Source organism: Nerophis lumbriciformis, linkage group LG30 (assembly GCF_033978685.3).
Source record: "Nerophis lumbriciformis linkage group LG30, RoL_Nlum_v2.1, whole genome shotgun sequence".
NCBI lineage: Eukaryota > Metazoa > Chordata > Actinopteri > Syngnathiformes > Syngnathidae > Nerophis > Nerophis lumbriciformis.
This window is the reverse complement of record NC_084577.2, coordinates 15,160,468-15,180,142: the sequence shown is the minus strand read 5'-3', so window position 1 is coordinate 15,180,142 and position 19,675 is coordinate 15,160,468. Positions and strand designations below refer to the sequence as shown.

Below are 19,675 nucleotides of genomic sequence, written 5' to 3'. Positions count from 1 at the left end.
CTCCAACATTGAGATTAAAAAAGTGCAAAACTTAAACTTCTGTCTTGAATAAAATACTTCTATAAATACAATTTAGTGTTGTACATGGTATGCAAAAATATAACCAAGTAAAACATTAAGAGGACTATAGATTTTAGTAAGTGGATAAACGTAGGCTTTTTTCATTGTAGATGCACCACATCTTGGCGGTGTGCAGCGTGACTGCTTTAGTGATCGTTCTACACTGTGCTTCTTTCTCTCATACATGGTACATCATGTAAATAATTCCACCACAGTAAGCTGCTTTTAACAGGAGTTTGTTGTTGGAGTCTTGTTCGCATCGTAAAGAGTTGCATTTCCCGCACTTGGCCGGTGACTTTAGTTTCAAGTGCAGGAATAAGTTTAAGTTTGTTTGCTGCTGCCTTTTTTAAACAAACTTTGTTGTGTGCAGTCATTTGTTCAACTTATTTTTCCGCAAACCTAAACTACTAACAACACTTTTCTTTCTTTGGAACAAATCTCTCAATTTCATTAGCGTTAGCATTTGCCATGTTTTGCGAGATCTGTGAAACTCCACTAAGGAAAAAAGGCGAAGGGTGGAAGCTACGGAAGCTTCTGGGGACAAAAAGTATGCCGGAGGAAGAGGAGAAAAAACATAGATTATTTGTTTTTTAAATCGTCATCGATAAAATCGATGTATTGCCCAGGCCAAATTTGGGACCCGCGTAAGTCATGTATATTAAAATACAACTGTGAAGGCATTGCAGAGATATTTATAAAACAATATTGCCTTCCTTCATACATCCTCTAAATGAGCCGTTTGGAATTTGCTCTGTCTTGTGATGTTTTCGGACCTGTGACGTCTGCGGACTATCCATATATGGTATAAATTTACCCAAAGTGCTTTGCACGCATCCGCCATTGTAGTCCGACGATGTTGTCAATAAGCTCCTTCTTTTTCGCTATCCTCTTGTTGTGGGGCAGTCTGAAGGGTACATGCACATGCTGTTGCCATTGCTAATACAAAGTAGCGAATAGCTTGAAATTAATCTGTCAGTAGACTCGCTATGGAAGTGCTAAAAACTACAACAAAGATGGCGGGGCGAAGACACTGTCAAAGTGCCCATCCATCCATTTTCTACCGCTTATTCCCTTCGGGGTCACGGGGGGCGCTGGAGCCTATCTCAGCTACAATCGGGCATGCAAACTCCACACAGAAAGATCCCGAGTTCGCGATTGAACTCAGGACTACTCAGGACCTTCGTATTGTGAGGCAGACGCACTAACCCCTCTGCCACCGTGGAGTCATGTAAATGACTAGATAGATAGATAGATAGTACTTTATTGATTCCTTCAGGAGAGTTCCCTCAGGAAAATTTAAAACTAACTAACCCCAATCCACAAAACGGCACATCCTGACAGACTTGAAAAAGGTCTGTAAACATTCTCTGCAAAACTTTGACCGAAGAACCACCATTAATGTTATGTGGACCAAAAATTTAGAAAAAGGTCATAAAATGTCCCCTTTAGGTTAACCTAATTTGAAGTGTATTAATGCTAGTCATCTGAATTCAGATGTGTTGAGAGACACCAGGTTTCAGGATCTACGTACAATACCTCTGAAGTTTAACACAGGTCTCAAACATCCGCGGAACGTTGATCACCGTCCAATTTGTTCAAATCCATAATTCATAATAATTTTTCTCGTACAAAAGTGAGGAAATTTAATCAGACCATTGCCATCATAAAACTTTTATTGGCTGGATAGCCAATGTTTTATATCTCATTTTGACATTTTAAACAGTAATAAAAAGAAGATAACATCATTCAGAAGCTAATGGTCTTTTGCATTTAATATGACCTCGAACAACGTTGGATATCCGTTTTTGACTTCATAGACAGGAAAGCAAAGGTGGAGTTTCATCTTCTTATTGTACTATGAAGACGATTGCATGTCGGGAAAGAGCTTGTTAAACCATTATTACCGTGTTGAAAGGTGTCATCGTATAAAGTATGTTTACAAAGACCATCTGTTGTTGTTTTACAGATCCTGGCTGGACCAGTATCAACCGAGGGGTACTGATCTGCGATGAATGCTGTTCAGTTCACCGCAGTTTAGGACGCCATATCTCCATAGTCAAGCATTTGAGGCACAGCGGATGGCCGCCCGCATTAATGCAGGTAATACTGAGAAACTGGACACTGATAAGCACTATTCCAGATTGAGGAGTAAGTGAATGGTTTTTGGTTACATATTGGTTGCTGGTATGAAGTCACACTTATAATCTAATAGCATAATGAGGTCAATGAGGAAGGTTTACCCATACTGTGCTGTATATGGGTTCGGATAAACAAATCAAGCGCTTGTATCTCATAAGAGTTTCTAAACTGCCTCTAACATCAGCAGACCTCACTATTTATTAGAGGAATACAACCCGTGTCCCGCCTGAACCAAATGCCCTGCAAACACTCTGTGAGGGGATAAATGCAACACCTGGCTTTGACACATTAAAATCTCACTGGCCACCCACTTGTATCCACACTGAAAAAAAGAAAAAGCTGTCAGTGCTTTATTGAAGTGAATGCAGACTCATCCACCTGCAACAAGTGCTCGGCAGTAAAATGGTAAAAAAAAATTAAAATGGAACAGAAGCCCAAAGAGCCTGACGCCCTTTTTACATTTTATTGCCAACCTTAACACGCAACAGCAGCCCTCAACGTCGTCAGCACCACAGCACTAAACTAACCAATAGACACACCAAAAAATAACACACTAGTTCCTCTAAACGGTTAGGACAAGCAAGGTTGCATTTAGAAACACCCGGAATTTTTAAATGTATTAGTTATTTATCGTTTCACTTATGTCACTTAAGGATTCAAATTACTGGTTTGTTCAACTTGAATGTCACAAGATTTTATACAAATAAAAAGGCATCTTCCATCCATCCATCCATCTTCTTCCGCTTATCCGAGGTCGGGTCGCGGGGGCAGCAGCCTAAGCAGGGAAGCCCAGACTTCCCTGTCCCCAGCCACTTCGTACAGCTCTTCCTGTGGGACCCCGAGGCGTTCCCAGGCCAGCCGGGAGACATAGTCTTCCCAACATGTCCTGGGTCTTCCCCGCGGCCTCCTACCGGTTGGACGTGCCCTAAACACCTCCCTAGGGAGGCGTTCGGGTGGCATCCTGACCAGATGCCCGAACCACCTCATCTGGCTCCTCTCGATGTGGAGGAGCAGCGGCTTTACTTTGAGCTCCTCCCGGATGGCAGTGCTTCTCACCCTATCTCTAAGGGAGAGCCCCGCCACCCGGCGGAGGAAACTCATTTCGGCCGCTTGTACCCGTGATCTTGTCCTTTCGGTCATAACCCAAAGCTCATGACCATAGGTGAGGATGGGAACTTAGATCGACCTGTAAATTGAGAGCTTTGCCTTCCGGCTCAGCTCCTTCTTCACCACAACGGATCGATACAGCGTCCGCATTACTGAAGACGCCGCACCGATCCGCCTGTCGATCTCACGATCCACTCTTCCCTCACTCGTGAACAAGACTCCGAGGTACTTGAACTCCTCCACTTGGGGCAAGATCTCCTCCCCAACCCGGAGATGGCACTCCACCCTTTTCCGGGCGAGAACCATGGACTCGGACCTGGAGGTGCTGATTATCATCCCAGTCGCTTCACACTCGGCTGCGAACCGATCCAGCGAGAGCTGAAGATCCTGGCCAGATGAAGCCATCAGGACCACATCATCTGCAAAAAGCAGAGACCTAATCCTGCAGCCACCAAACCGGATCCCCTCAACGCCTTGACTGCGCCTAGAAATTCTGTCCATAAAAGTTATGAACAGAATCGGTGACAAAGGGCAGCCTTGGCGGAGTCCAACCCTCACTGGAAACGTGTCCGACTTACTGCCGGCAATGCGGACCAAGCTCTGGCACTGAGCATACAGGGAACGGACTGCCACAATCAGACAGTCCGATACCCCATACTCCCTGAGCACTCCCCACAGGACTTCCCGATGTTTTTACAAAAATGTGCATGTTTTAAAAGTTTTAGGTACTGGTTAGGGCACTGTTTAAGCAACGCCACTGTTTTTAAATTACCAATTTGCTATTGGAATATGTTAAACTGTAAACTTTATCCATTCCTAATCAGGACATAAGCTACACTGATTTGTGGAAGTGATGTGAGATTTGATTATGACAAACCTACAGGTATAGTTCGTCAAATATACCATTGTTTGACTGCTTCTTATCTCCAGGTGTGCACAAACTGCACTCAATGTACATACAAAAAGATATAAACAAATTATCGATATCGGTCTTGAGTAGCAGGAAGTTGTCGGAAGAGACATATCAATAGTCAAAATGTGCAAGAGGAAAATTTGGCATAAGCGAATGACCGAAAGTTGCAAGCCCAAAGATAGCACAGTCAGACTGAATGGAAAGATGCAGGCTTTTGAGTTGTGTTGTGCTGCTTCAGTTGTTCAATGGAATATGTGCTTTGTGTTCAGATGGTTCAAACTTTGGCCGGCAATGGGGCCAATTCAATATGGGAACACAGTCTTCTGGACCCTGCCCAGGTGCAGAGCGGCCGAAGAAAACCCAACCCCCAGGACAAAGTCCAGTAAGCATCCTCACTCACCACAAAATGTGTTCTGTGTCGAGTAAGTGTGTTCCTTTTTTTTTTACATGCCTTTCATTTAAATGCGTTTAATTTAATTTAACATGCAAGAATACTTTATATGACAAAGTAACACTGGGATGACAATGTTTATGAATAGTGTTGTTGGTGTATTCTAATTTTAAACAGTAATGTCTTGTTATTGAGTAAAACAGTGTAAGGCTCTCTTCGACTAAGGACTTTCATAGTCGAATCTGATTCATAAGATTTTGTGCATAGTTGATGATCAGTTGAAACTATGTTGTTGTTTTTTAACGAGAGAAATAATAATATAGTAGTGTATAATAACTGGTATCAAATACTGCAAATCTAGCCGCTATAAGGTTTTTCTTTCAGCTATATAAAAGGAATACAATCCATCCATTTTCTACCGCTTATTCCCTTTGGGGTCGCGGGGGGCGCTGGAGCCTATCTCAGCTACAATCGGGCAGAAGGCGGGGTACACCCTGGACAAGTCGCCACCTCATCGCAGGGCCAACACAGATAGACAGACAACATTCACACTCACATTCACACACTCATTAAAGTGAAATAAACAGAGATCTCATTTGCAACTTTTTAAATCTAATTTGCGACTTTTCCACCTAAAAAAAAGGCTAAACCACTCTGATTAACAGATAAATACTGTAGAGATAGGATTTTTTAGTGAGGTCCTCGGCTCTGGCGCTGCACCGAAAAGACCTAAAAATGGACTAGGTAGAAGAAGTAGAGTCATAGCAAAGTTTATGTTCATTAGTTGCCATTACCAGCAAAAAGAGCCACACCTCCGAGGCTAGGCGGTGTGTACGGGCGTGCGCCGTGTCCAATTTCTGGTGCTTTCAGTGGGATTCGGCCGGCCAGATGCGTGCTGTAGCACGGAGAGCTTCCATTCTGACTGTGGCACGTCCAGACCAGTCCATTCCCCTATGTAGTATCGTCTTTTAAACACTATTAGTTAAAGATTATTGTGTGCATACAAATAGTTTTTAGACATAGAGAGAGTTGTGGGAGGCCAAAAAACACAGCCAGCTGTTTCAAACTTGTAACTCACAACAGGAATCAGCGATCGATTTCTAGTAGGGCTGGGCCGATAAAATGCTATCAATATATCGCGATAGACACATAATCGATATCAATATAAAATGCGTTTGATAAAGTATTTGATATATATTTATATTTTTTGGTCGGAAGAAAGCAGAAATTATGTAGCAAGATTCATTCCATGAAGTCACTCGCGCTTTGGGAACCCAGAAAACTGGAAATGTCACTGAGCAGTGGGAGGAACGCTAATATCCAATCACGTAACGGTATTGACTACCAATATTGGTTGCACAGTCTTTATGTCTCACAGTGGATTCACTGCATGGAGTGAGAAGAGAAACTAATATAGTGATAGATCAACTCATGAAAAGAAACTTGTCTTCAGTTTTGTTGGTTTTAATGCAGAGGGTGCGGCAACATCTTGACACTTCCAATGTGTCTGTTTAATGCAGTGATGTCAAACATGCGGCCCGCGGGCTGGATCAGGCCCGTGAGACGAGTTTGCTAAGTGTAACTTGAACTGCATTTTTAAATGAAATAAACCGTTGTTCTAAATTTGTCCACTGGATGTCGCAATAGTAATTTTGTTAGGCAAGCAAATAATTTATACTGAGGCGAGCAAGTATACCAAGCAACAGGTACACACTAAAGCGTGGCTGCGACTCCTCTCCCTCGACGCAGCGTAAAACAAACAGGAGTAAAATAAACAATTGGTAACCCCACTTAAAATGCTGCATGAAACACTGCACATTGATATCGTTCTGTGAAAATTAATGTCTTCTGTGCAAATTTTAAGAAAATGAACAGTGTGTGATTTACTGCAATATTGTCAGTATTTTAAGTTTTTATTTTTGGTTTGTTGAAATTGTTTACACATTGCAGCTTTTTATTTTCTATCGATACACAGTGATGCCTCGAAGGAAGGAAGGGAGTAAATCAAGCCTCTTGAATAGTTTCTACCTCAGTTTGTATGGTTTGTTGAGTTAGCACAGGATTAATATTTGGAAATGACAAATTAGGTAGTTGATACATAGAATTTTTATTTATGCTTTATTTTGTTTTGTGTTCAATCTACAGTAGATGAGCTGTGACTTAAAGTTCCATTGCTTTGTAGATACACTGAGTTTAAGTCTAAGTTAATTGTGTTCTTCATGGTGTTTTTGAATCAGCACCGATTTTTTACTCAGACTTTTCAACTAACTCGAAGTGTTTTGTCAAGAGGATTATTTTCAGAAGGTGCTTGTTCTATTTTGGGCTAAAGGAAAACAAAGAAAACAATATGAAGTTGTGGTAGTTGTATTTCTAAATTATTATGCCATGATTTTACCCGTCCGGCCCAAGTGGGAATAGATTTTCCTCCATGCGGCTCCTGAGCTACAATGAGTTTGACACCCCTGGTTTAATGAGTAGCTTCCCAAACTACTCACCAAGTTCCTCAAATCTGCAACTATCTTCAAATCTACTTTAATTATTTTATTACCTTAGCCGCACTCATCCTACCTGGCTACCAGACACCCTCTCCACTGATAAATAGCACCCATGGTAAGTTGGAAATCGTTTTACCATATTTATTGGCAGGCTTAAATAAGTAATTATTGATACTTTTTATGATCGATCAATATAAAAAAAATATTGTGATATAGTTTTCAGCCATATCGTCCAGCCCTATTTTCTAGTGACAGCCAAAATTGTAAGCAGATAAGAACCATCTTTTACTCCCTAAAATCTATTTGTCTGCGACTCTGCCCACAAGGGTCTATTACCAAAGATGAACACAATCTATCTATCCTCCCAACACACATGCTGTATGCAGGGGGCTTCATTGGGTACTTAACTCCAGAGAAGACCAAGGTTTAACGTCTGACGATTTGTGATAGTCGAATCAGGCTCCTCGTAATCTAATCGTTAATACTATTTGAAAACAGCCCTAAAAGAGTGTACTCATACTAATTGCTCATTTTATTCTACAATTTCTCCTTCTGCAGCCCCACAAAGTCCGAGTTTATCAGAGCCAAGTACCAGATGCTGGCCTTTGTGCACAAACTACCCTGTCGCGACGATGACGGTGTGACTACCAAGGACCTTAGCAAGGTGAAAACACAACTGAGGCCAGCCTAGGTTAATTAGGGAATTGGACTCAGCCAGTTCAAGGAATTGCCCATGTAAGCAAAAAGGACTTTTCATGCACTGATGTCCCACACCTAAACACATAGACGCATGTATGCAGACTGACAGATACAGTAAAAAATCCCCCATAGGAGAACATTTGAATGACAAAGCAGGATGTAATAATGAGCTGTGCTGCAGTGGAGCATCACTAGGCTAATAAGAATGTTGTGCCTGTTTTTATCTCAGCCTTATTTTTAATCTTTCCCCTGTGTCAATTTCTTATTCTCCTTTCATTTGCCTGACTACTGCCTTCTGTGTTCTTATCAGCAACTTCACTCAAGTGTGCGGACAGGGAGTTTAGAGACGTGTCTTCGGCTGCTGTCCCTTGGTGCTCAGGCCAACTTCTTCCATCCAGTATGCAAAAAGACACTAATTTACGAATGACACAATTCCTATTCTACTTTGCGGCTGTAGTGATGCTTGTATATACCTCCCTCATTGTCCTACCAGGAGAAGGGCACTACCCCACTGCATGTAGCCGCCAAGGCAGGGCAAATCTTACAAGCTGAGTTACTCGTGGTATACGGCGCCGACCCTGGAGCCCCCGACATCAATGGACGCACACCCATGGATTACGCCAGGTAATACCCACATGGTTTTCAAGTACATCTGCTGATAAAAGTTAAAAGTATTCCAAAAGTAATTTGGTCCTATTGTTCGTTTCAGGCAGGCGGGTCACATAGAACTTGCAGAACGACTGGTTGAGTGTCAGTATGAACTGACTGACAGGCTGGCATTCTACCTGTGTGGCCGACGCCCAGGTATGCCCTGTTAATAAGATATTTTCCTGACAATAGTGCATTAGCAGCTTCCTTACATTAATCTGCATTTTTCTTCAGATCACAAGAATGGACATTATATCATTCCTCAAATGGCAGATAGGTATGGACCATTGACATGATTATTTTCTTTGGTATTGCATGAGTGATGTGTTTTCACAGTATTGTGCATTGTTTTGTACAAAACTAGATTCAGTTACTGTTTTGATGCACTTTAGTATTGTGACCAGAAGGTGGCACCAGAGAGTATATCAAACCACTTTGAAGTGAGTCTTCTGAATGTAGACAAGTTTGAGAGAAGATGCCATCAAATGTGTGTGATATTAAAAACCTCTAATGATTTTAGTTTGAAATATTTAAAGAGATAATGTCAAGTTGCATTGTAATGACAGAAATTGCAGAGATTAGCCTTACTAGTTGATAGCTGAGTCTTTGAGCTGTGATTGAGTCTGATAGTGTAGTCACATTTTCCTCAACACTTAAGTTTCCCTTCAGAAATTGCAAAATCTTTTTTTTTTACTAAATGCCTAGGTCATTCCATGTAATGATTTCGATACTTGATGTGTGTTTGGATTTTTCATCATCAGCAGCAGCAAATGGGATACCAAAAGTGCAGTCATGCCAAAATAAATCAAGCTCAACATTACTTAGCTCAGCTTTTTTCTGACTTCCTGAGCTTGAAGAATACACAATCAAATAAACAGTACCTCACAACAGTAAGTCATAGGAGTGTGACGAAATATCAAACTGTCCTGATATTCAATATACGATTTGCTAATCAAAACACTCTTTTTCTTTCTTTTTCTCAAACTGTTGTATTTTACCCTTTGGTACGTTATATATTGTTTTGTTGATAAAGATGTGGACTGGCACATCAGCCATCTTGGATCACACACACGCCAACAACGAATCATTTATTAATTAGATTGGAAAAAAGCTTCGATTAATCGTTCAATGAGTGTGTGTAGTAAAAATTGGAACTTTGCAGCCATAGTTTCCACACAGTCGCTGCAATTGAGCGCACATGAGAGCGGGGATGTGGAGGTGCTGTGTTCTGTATTGAGGCGAACAGCAGATTTTTATTAACGCACACATGTTAAAAGTGCAATATTGATGATTTTTATCTAAAATACGCATGGGGTCTAAAATACTGTTTTATGGAATTGGTCAATTAATCTAACAAACTAATCAATAATAATAATAATAACTGGGATTTATATAGCGCTTTTCTAAGTACCCAAAGTCGCTTTACATGTTGAACCTATCAATCATTCACACCTGGTGGTGGTAAGCTACTTTCATAGCCACAGCTGCCCTGGGGTAGACTGACGGAAGCGTGGCTGCAATTTGCGCCAACGGCCCCTCCGACCACCACCTATCATTCATCATTCAGTTCACCAGTGTGAGTGGCACCGGGGGCAAAGGGTGAAGTGTCCCGCCCAAGGACACAACGGCAGCGAATTTTTTTTTTTGGATGGTAAGAGGCGGGGAGCGAACCTGCAACCCTCAGGTTTCTGGCACGGTTGCTCTACCCACTACGCCATGCCGCCCCAATAGATTTCTCAATGTTAAAATAAACCATACTTGCCAACCCTCCCGGATTTTCCGGGCGACTCCCGGAATTCAGCGCCTCTCCTGAAAACCTCCTGGGACAAATTTTCTCCCGAAAATCTCCCGAAATTCAGGCGTAGCTGGAGGCCACGCCCCCTCCAGCTCCATGCGGACCTGAGTGACGTGTCGACAGCCTGTTTTCACGTCCGCTTTCCCACAATAATAACAGCGTGCCTGCCCAATCACGTTATAACTGTAGAATGATGGAGGGCGAGTTCTTGGTTTCTTATATGGGTTTATTGTTAGGCAGTTTCATTAACGTCCTCCCAGCACGGTAACAACACACAACAACAGCAGTCACGTTTTCGTCTACCGTAAAGCAGTTCGTCTGCCGCAAACAGCAATGTTGTGACACTCTTAAACAGGACAATACTGCCATCTACACTACATGTATATGTGACAATAACATCTATGGCTTTTAGAGAGTGCAGTGCACAACTGCGCACACAACAAGGAGACGAAGCAGAATGCATCATCAGAGAGGGTGTTCAGCACGGTTAGAAAAATAGTGACAGAGAATAGAACAAGGATGGACAATTCAACCCTTAACTCAACAATGAGTAGATGAGTGTTATGTGTGTGTGTATATGTGTAAATAAATGAACACTGAAATTCAAGTATTTCTCTTATTTTTATATATATATATATATATATATATATATATATATATATATAATAAAATAAATATATACATATATATATATATATATATATATATATAGCTAGAATTTACTGAAAGTCAAGTATTTCTTATATATATATATTTATATATATATATATATATATATATATATATATATATGAAATACTTGACTTGGTGAATTCTAGCTGTAAATATACTCCTCCCCTCTTAACCACGCCCCCCACCCCCGACCACGCCCCCCACACCCCCACCTCCCGAAATCGGAGGTCTCAAGGTTGGCAAGTATGAAATAATTAATAGCTGCAGCACTATGTTTCGCAATGTCTTCAAACAACAACACTGCGGCATCCTGTAGGGCACACTCATGTTGCCCCTGGTGTTAGTCACAGATGAAAAATAAATAAAGGCGCTACACTGTCGGACTCCGGAGATTCAGTTATAATTAAAGATGCATCAGCGTCGGTGAAATCAAAAGTTTGCACTCACTTCAGCTTTTATAGTGTGGGTGGGACAAAGCTGGATAAGTACTTAGCAGTATGTAGGAAGTGTCTCATGAAAATACAATACACACGACAAACATGCACAGCTACTTTGTTACGTCACCACCCTGAGCTAAGAAAAATAAATATTGATTTATCTATTTAGAAGGTACATGTTTATTTTGTTACATTTCTAATCAATAGATTTGATCTACTTGATACACGTTTTTCTGAATGGGTTTAATGAGAATAGTGTTACTGTTTGTGACACACCAACAAAAATGTTGACAGTTATGTTGGACTAAACAGATTAATAGTTTTTACACCATTGCTGTTTTTACTGAACTAAAATTATGCCGCAGAATATAAACTGATATGATTTTTTTTCTCCTTTCAACCCTGTCATTTGCATGAAGAGATATCATTATCATGATGCCACACATTTCTGCAATTGCTGGTACTTTATTGTATCTTTTCATCAGATATCGCTGAAGAAATTACACTTTGATACAAGTCAAAGTAGTCAGTGTGCAGCTTATATAACAATGTAAATTTACTGTCACTTCAAAATAACTCAACATCATCTACTGTACTGTTAAACAAGTTGTACACTAACATTGTGTCAAAGAGTAATTTATCAGTGTGGTCTCATGAAAAGATATAATAAGAGGTCTACTCAATTTTGTGTTGTATTGCAAATGATGATGTAACGATAAACGGTAATAATGATAACTATGGTAAAACTTCCGAAGGTTAGTATCACTGTTTTGAATTAAAATTATCCAAAAACCGGGATTGATAACTTTACTTTCATTAACTCACGGACTGACTGGCGCCAACTCGCTAGCTTAAATGCTACCATGAAAACAAGAGACATTTACGTCTTTATCCATTAAGAGGCGGCATACCCCAATCTTAGATAAACACATTTCTGTCTGAGCAACTAAGATGTTCAATCGTGCATATTGAACTTAACATTGTACAAGCTGTGCTATCTTTCCTCAGAAGAAAAAAGATTGAGGTGTTTAACGATGCGTTCAAGGATCGGCAAACAGAGTGGGACACAATAAATATAAATAATAATAATAGATTTTATTTGTTATGCACATTTTATTTAAATGCATCTTAAACTGCTACAGTACAAACCAATATTTAAAACAATAAAAGCTTGACCAATAAAACAGATAAAATACTAAGACTAATAGTGACTAAAACTGATGGTGTTATCAGTGAAGCATGAAAAACACAACACATGCAAAATAGTGGGTATTCTACCAGTGTGTCTTATTTATTTTAGTTATTAAAAAAGGTTACTTTGTCAAAAGAGTTCAGTGTGTGTATTAGTACTTTTTGAGCACATTAAACAATACAGCGATAGTAATGATAACCGTGATAATTTTGGTCACAATGGCTGTGATATGAAATTGTCATATTGTTAGACTCAGACAAACTTAGACAAACTTTAATGATCCACAAGGATCATTATTGTTAGAAATAAGGAATATTATCTTACTTTACTTAATTTTCTAAATGGTTCATCTTTGGATAAGAACATTTTAAGCGGTTTTGATGTGGCTTCTCTACACTTCTTTCTGTCTGTTTCTTCCTTTTTCTCACTCGTCTTCTGTTCTCTCCATTTTGCTTCGCTTGATGGAGCCAGAGCTCGTCCTAAGTGCCCGACACAGAGGTATCTTTACTTTTCTTGTTCCTCCTCTCCCCCCCACCCAACAAATACCTTGCTTCATTTTAACCACTATTTCTGTAACCCTATCTGTGGTGTGATTCCCTGTTGTACAAAAAGCTTTCTAAGTGGGAAGAACATCATTAAGATTTTTTTTGTCTCACTAATAGCCAAAGAAGCAGTAGATTAACTTGGGTTAATTATTAAAGTAGCAAGGCGGCAGCTTGGCAGCTTTTAGCTGCCCAGCTGTAGCTTTCACCACCTCAGTTTCATCCTCCCTCAGAAACTCTAATGAACCTCAACAAGCCCGTTCAATGTGACATCCAACATACAACAATCCAAATGTTCCGCCATCTCCCTCTCTACCCTAGTCCCTTATGTCTCTCTCATGTCTCATTTACCGTGTTCTCCATTGTAATATTTTTATCACCCTTTGTCCCTTGGTTTATTGCACTCCGTTGTGAATTTAAGGTGCTCGTCTTAGGGTTGTTACCTGTGTTTTTTAGTTTGGACCTTTCAGAACTAGCCAAGGCTGCAAAGAAGAAGCTACAAGCGGTGAGTTGGCTCGAATTGTGGTATTTAAAGGGGAACTGCACTTTTTTTTAAATGTACCTACAATTCACAATACTTATGTGAGACAAGAACACACATGTTTTTCCCTTTTCTGTGCCTTCTAAATATTTAAATACTGCTAGAAAGAAACAGCTTGGAAAAAATGGGATTCTTCTACTCCATCTATAAATCCCTCTAAAAAATATCCAAGACCCGCCAACAACGCTCCATTTATATGCACATTGACCAAGTTATAGCAACATTATTATTTTAAGAGAATAACTATTTTTAGTAACACAGTGCCTTGCTCACAGAGAGGTAAGCTAACTACTGAGCTGCTGCTGCTGAATCACCTCTTGAGTTTGGAAAAGTTACTGCTAGATTAACAATCACAACTCGGACCTGTATAGTAAAAAGGTTGTGGCCATAAGCCGAAAAGTTGGTCAATTATGAAATTAAACTTTTAAAATGATCTACTTTGTAAATAACTGTTTTTTTATGTTTGTATTTTGCATTTTCAGTTTAGCACTTAGCACATGATGGTGTAATGTTTCACTATAGATGGGTCTGCCTATCACCCTGCTTCTAAAACGTGTAGCTCATCCTTCCTATAGCCAGAATGAAAAAAATATAAGGTTCTGGATGATCATTTGTCCCAAAGTAGTCGTCGTTGGCGCTCACGTAGTCTGCCGTGGTTAGAGGTTGTTATTTTATGTTGACGGGAATAGCGATCGTTGCTCTGTGAAATCAGTGCGCCCAGAAAAAAAGTTCCAGAAATGCTTAGAATTACCAAAATACTGTAAATATTACATCTTATCATCAATGTGCCTACAGTATGTAAAACAATTGTTCAAGATTTTTTAAATGTTTTTTAATAGTCCTTTATAGACTGAATATATTGTATCACCATTACCTGCTTTGTTAGCTGCCTCTAGCTAGCATTTTTTTGATGATTTAGAATGCACAGAAAGAAAATACATCTGTGTTCTTGTCTAACAAAGGGATTGTAAATGATAGGCAACATTTCTTTAGATTTGCATTAGAAGTTTGGGGACAGTTGCATTTGAATTGGCTAAGACTTTTGTCACTTTTTCATGTAAATATCACACATTTGGTCATAGTAGTAGTAGGGGCGTCTGGGGTACACACCTATTTGCCATTTTCCACTGCTGTTACCGGCTGGCTCGGCCGCTTGCTTAGCAAACATGGGAACTACAAGGTAATACTTCTAATATTTGGTCAATTTAGGTTCGAATGGTGCCAAGCTAATGCTGTGTCAGTTACATAAAGTTGTTTTATGTACTAGTAAAAAAATTTAATTAAATAAATTAGCAACAGAGTGTTGTCCTTCCTGCTCTCCATCACAAATCACTCTGCTCCACCCACCCATCACCAATACCCAATAATAAAATGATTAGTGTCATCAAAGAGGCCTACAATAAGATCGTTGTTTGTTGCTTTGATGGTACAGAACTATATGACTATATTTACCTATGGCCTTTTTCCTTTTTGTGTGACAGCTGAATAACCGGCTGTTTGAAGAGCTCGCAATGGATGTGTACGATGAAGTGGATCGCAGAGAAAACGATGCAGGTGAGCCTCATCCAGTAGCTGTGATCTGTTAAGTAGTAGAAAATATATATACACACACACACAGGGAAAAAAATGTGTTTGGCAGACATTGAAAATTAAGAAACTGACTTCAGAGGGAAGGAAAAAATGTTTCAGAGTGAGGGAGGAGGGAGAGAAACGGACGAGGGAAGACTAAACGGGGAATTGCCTCACAAATTCTTCAGTCTCTTTTCTGGAGTGTCTTCTCTCGATACAAGTTGCAGGGGAATTTACTTCTTTTCAGTAACGCTGGAGGTAAGTGACAAGAACAGGCAGGATGAGGGCACAAAATAGAGTTATGCATGTGGATATTTTGGTCCACTCGTCAGCATTTGGCAGTCTAAGATGACGATTTTACTGAACCGCACACATTTTTTTTTTTCTTTCTCATCCCCAGTGTGGCTAACTACGCAGAACCACAGCACTCTGGTAACAGAAAGAAGCGCTGTGCCCTTTTTACCAGTCAACCCTGAGTACTCTGCCACACGGAACCAGGTAAAGCCATACTCGCATACAATTTTATAATGTATAAACTGACAAAAACAATATACAAAGAGGTTCACATAATGGAAAACAAAGCAAACGCCAACTTGGGAGTTTTTCTGTTTTTAAAGAGTATGAGTGTGAAACTAGCAGCTTGTTTCCATCCTGCCCCTTTACTCACTCTCTTGCTGTGTGAAGAAAAATAAATCCCTGATGTCCTCACACATAGTTCATCTTGACCTGTGTGACTTGTAATGGTAATCATTTATTTTTTACTACATGAAGTAAAAACAAACAGATCACCATGTTTGATCAGCCATAAGAAAGTTCATGATCCTGATAACTACTATTCATGGCGAAAAAGACAGAAAATACTAAAGAGTACTCTAATTGTAGTTCCAGTACTTTTTGATTGATTGATTGAAACTTTTATTAGTAGATTGCACAGTACAGTACATATTCCGTACAATTGACCAGTAAATGGTAACACCCGAATAAGTTTTTCAACTTCTTTAAGTTGGGGTCCACGTAAATCAATTCATGGTAAAGTACGATTCCAAGCTTGTTACTTTAAATATCTTTCTTTGCTCGTATTTGTGTTTGTAATTGTGTGTTCCAAGTGTTCAGTATGACTGTGTTTTTCCACAGCACATGATCTTTGACCACAGTATTCTCACTGGCAGTGAACCACAAGCTGACGGCTGAATTTGTATACTGAAAAAACCTAATGATAGTTCATACATTTTAACTACATTGTAATTTGGCCAGCATGAGGGATAATTAGTAAAACATCTTAGCTGTTAATATCTTCTCTTTATCTCTCTTTTTTAGGGTCGTCAAAAGCTTGCCCGTTTCAATGCCCGGGAGTTTGCCACACTTATCATAGACATCCTCAGCGATGCCAAAAGGAGACAGCAGGGGAAAGGTCTCAGCAGCCCAACTGGTGAGAAACAAAAGGAAGTGTTTGAACAAGTTTTGCTATACTTTTTGGTGGCTAATTTGGTTGTTAAGCTTGCTGCATTACAGCTATATAGTTTAATTACTAATACTTTAAATAGCTACTGGACAGCTTACATACATACAACTCTATGATGCACAAATGTGTTTTATCTATAGAAGTTTGCTGAATTTACAATAACATCCTTGAATACAGGTGGGTCTTGGGTTACAAATGAGTTTCGTTCCTAGAGTGTGATACAAGTCGAGTTTAAGGGTAAGTCGGACGTTATAGCTAAATGAACACCTGTGTCATTCAATTTGTACACATTAAAGACTTACACAATACAGTAATAAAAAGATTGAATTCAATAATTAAAATGATTTGAAGAAAGGGAACAACTTCTTACTTGTATTCTTGTTGTTGTCTTGCACCCTGAAAGGGGCATTGTCAGAGAGGGATAAGAAGCTTATTGGGAGGAAAAAGTGTCAGTTAGGCGTGTCTCGATACAACTATTTCACTTTCAATACGATACTGATATTGAATTGATACGATATCAACACAATTCATACATTTAGTGTTTTGTAATGTGGAATGTTAGAAAATGTTTGAAGAAGTGAAATTACTCAGACAACAACGGTATGAAACACTAACCTTTTCATTAATAACCATCTGAGTTCAATCCCGGGCTCGGGATCTTTCTGTGTGGAGTTTGCATGTTCTCCCCGTGACTGCGTGGGTTCCTCCGGGTACTCCGGCTTCCTCCCACCTCTAAAAACATGCACCTGGGGATAGGTTGATTGGCAACACTAAATTGGCCCTAGTGTGTGAATGTGAATGTGAGTGTGAATGTTGTCTGTCTATCTGTGTTGGCCCTGCGATGAGGTGGCAACTTGTCCAGGGTGTACCCCACCTAATGCTCGAATGCTCCAGCACCCCCCGCGACCCCGAAAGGGACAAGAGGTAGAAAATGGATGGATGGATCTGGTATTTTAAATGGAAGTAGAGGAGTAACTGTTTTTGTAGTGACACTTAATGGCCACAGTAATGAATAAAGGTTCGGGAAATAATACATTTTTAGATGCATCACAATTCAGACATGATCGATTATAAAATCGATTAACATACATCAATAATCGACAATTGATTGATTTATTGTAAATAAAGTAATGAAGACAGTTCTAAAATTTGACTGACTGCAGCGAGCCACTTCACCGAGAGCTCCGAGCAGCTTCGTTATTTTAGGGCACTTATGATCTTATTTTGCACACATTTTCATTTATTTAATAAATGTGATGGGAGTTCATTAAAGTGTTTCTTATTAAAAATGCACTGTTTTAAAAGTTGCAAGTAATAAACGCTTATTTAGTGAAACGAAAACAAATGTAAAACTGCATCAATATACATAAATTAATAATCAATTTTTAATCGAATCGTAGCTCCTGAATCGTAATTGAATCGTGAGGTGCCCAAAAATTCCCAACTTTAGTAATGAATCAAATAATATTGCAGTAAGTTGAATGATGCGGACACATTTGTTACTGGACACTTTCTAAAACGCTTCTGCCTTAAATACTTTGTGTGTTTAAGCAATATGCAACTATAACTATTTGATACTTGTTTACACTGTATTGAAAAATGTCTTGTTTTAGACAGCATTATTGTTCAATTATGAACACTTATTTTGTGCGCCTAGCTCTTATGCTATTGGGTGCTTAGCTGCTATGTAGCTGCTAGGTCCTAGTAGTATAGACCCTACCATGTTTAGTTTTTTCTAAAGTACTTCACTAAAATGAAAGAGAAGACCCACCTTGTGTGATTTTTGTAAAATATTTAGCAGTTAACTGGCTGTCAAGCTTTGCGTTGCATATTTGTATTGCAGGACTGCTTGTATCAGAGCACTTATATCAGAGATCAGATATATTCCGATACTTTTTTTAGTTTTTATATTGGACCGATATCAATATTGGATCGGGACACTCCTTGTCTCATTAATGAAACCGTTAGGCTACTTAGTTAGCACTGTACATTTCATAGTACAAGTTCCTTTCTGATGTTCAAAGATACCATCTTTATCCTTGATAATGGTTGCAACATTTGTGCAGCTTGGACTAGGCGTGCAATAAATGTTTTCTCTGCTTCTCCACTGAGTTGTTTACGATGTCTAATTTCGCTTTACTTTTTACTTTCACTTTCATTTTGTGTAGCAGAAGAAATGTCTGCATCACATTTGGGAGACATAATGAAATGCAAAAATGTAACTAATGTAATTAACATCACAATTTCCACATGTTTCTCCCTCTCAGACCCATTGGACCTAGGCTTTGACGATGACCAGCATGACTACGACAGTGTAGCATCTGATGAAGATACAGACAGCGAGCTCACAACCCAAAATAACAACAACACGCAACGCAACAACCGTGCAAAGGTATGCTAATCAAACACACAAACAATTCAGATGTAGAACATTGAGGCGTATTCATGGTTTCCTCCATAACTGCTTGTTCCTGTATGCTGTACAGGGCTGAAGGCTGCCACATAGCCCTTAAGTGACATCACCAGTCGTATTCGGAGTCCTGTTAGACAGCCATTGTTTGTCCTCAGAGAGAGGAAAGGGGAACTGCACTGAAATGCTGTAGATGCTAGGCTTTTTTTGGTCAAAATGTACATTCATTATTTGGGCAGCAATTCCCAGCCACCAAAGTATGTGTTACAAGACTTTATCCAATGTCACTTAATTTGTCCAAACATTATATTTATATACAACAAATATAGTATATTTGCATATCTTATCTATGCGAGCGAATTATAGCAATAGAGAGAACAACTAAATTATCTTTCACTAGATGGTGGAAAGTACTGTAAGGGGACCTATTATGATTTTAATCTACATTTAAAACACTTCCTTGTGGTCTAGATAGTCATGTATTTGATATGGTTTGGTTTATATTTTGCTTCCCAGTCACTTTTATAACTTGTTTTTTGAGTCTGTCTGCAAGATGTTCATTTCTGGAGGCATTCCCAGATCGCACATGAAGACACGCCCACA

The 19,675-nt window shown here is 39.5% G+C and overlaps 1 protein-coding gene across 2 annotated transcripts in view; it reads left to right on the top strand.

The window, feature by feature from the left end:
• git1 (G protein-coupled receptor kinase interacting ArfGAP 1) overlaps nt 1-19,675 on the top strand; it is a 58,882-nt gene that overhangs the window by 15,163 nt on the left and 24,044 nt on the right. The window contains exons 2-14 of one of the 2 annotated variants that reach the window (XM_061925622.1): nt 2,027-2,160; nt 4,489-4,601; nt 7,664-7,769; nt 8,115-8,201; nt 8,298-8,428; nt 8,514-8,608; nt 8,687-8,729; nt 13,020-13,046; nt 13,547-13,595; nt 15,113-15,185; nt 15,601-15,698; nt 16,518-16,629; nt 18,930-19,054. In XM_061925622.1, coding sequence (XP_061781606.1) covers nt 2,027-2,160; nt 4,489-4,601; nt 7,664-7,769; nt 8,115-8,201; nt 8,298-8,428; nt 8,514-8,608; nt 8,687-8,729; nt 13,020-13,046; nt 13,547-13,595; nt 15,113-15,185; nt 15,601-15,698; nt 16,518-16,629; nt 18,930-19,054 — 1,193 coding nt within the window. The remainder of the gene's footprint in view (nt 1-2,026; nt 2,161-4,488; nt 4,602-7,663; nt 7,770-8,114; nt 8,202-8,297; nt 8,429-8,513; nt 8,609-8,686; nt 8,730-13,019; nt 13,047-13,546; nt 13,596-15,112; nt 15,186-15,600; nt 15,699-16,517; nt 16,630-18,929; nt 19,055-19,675) is intronic. The other variant, XM_061925623.1, reaches the window with a different exon arrangement.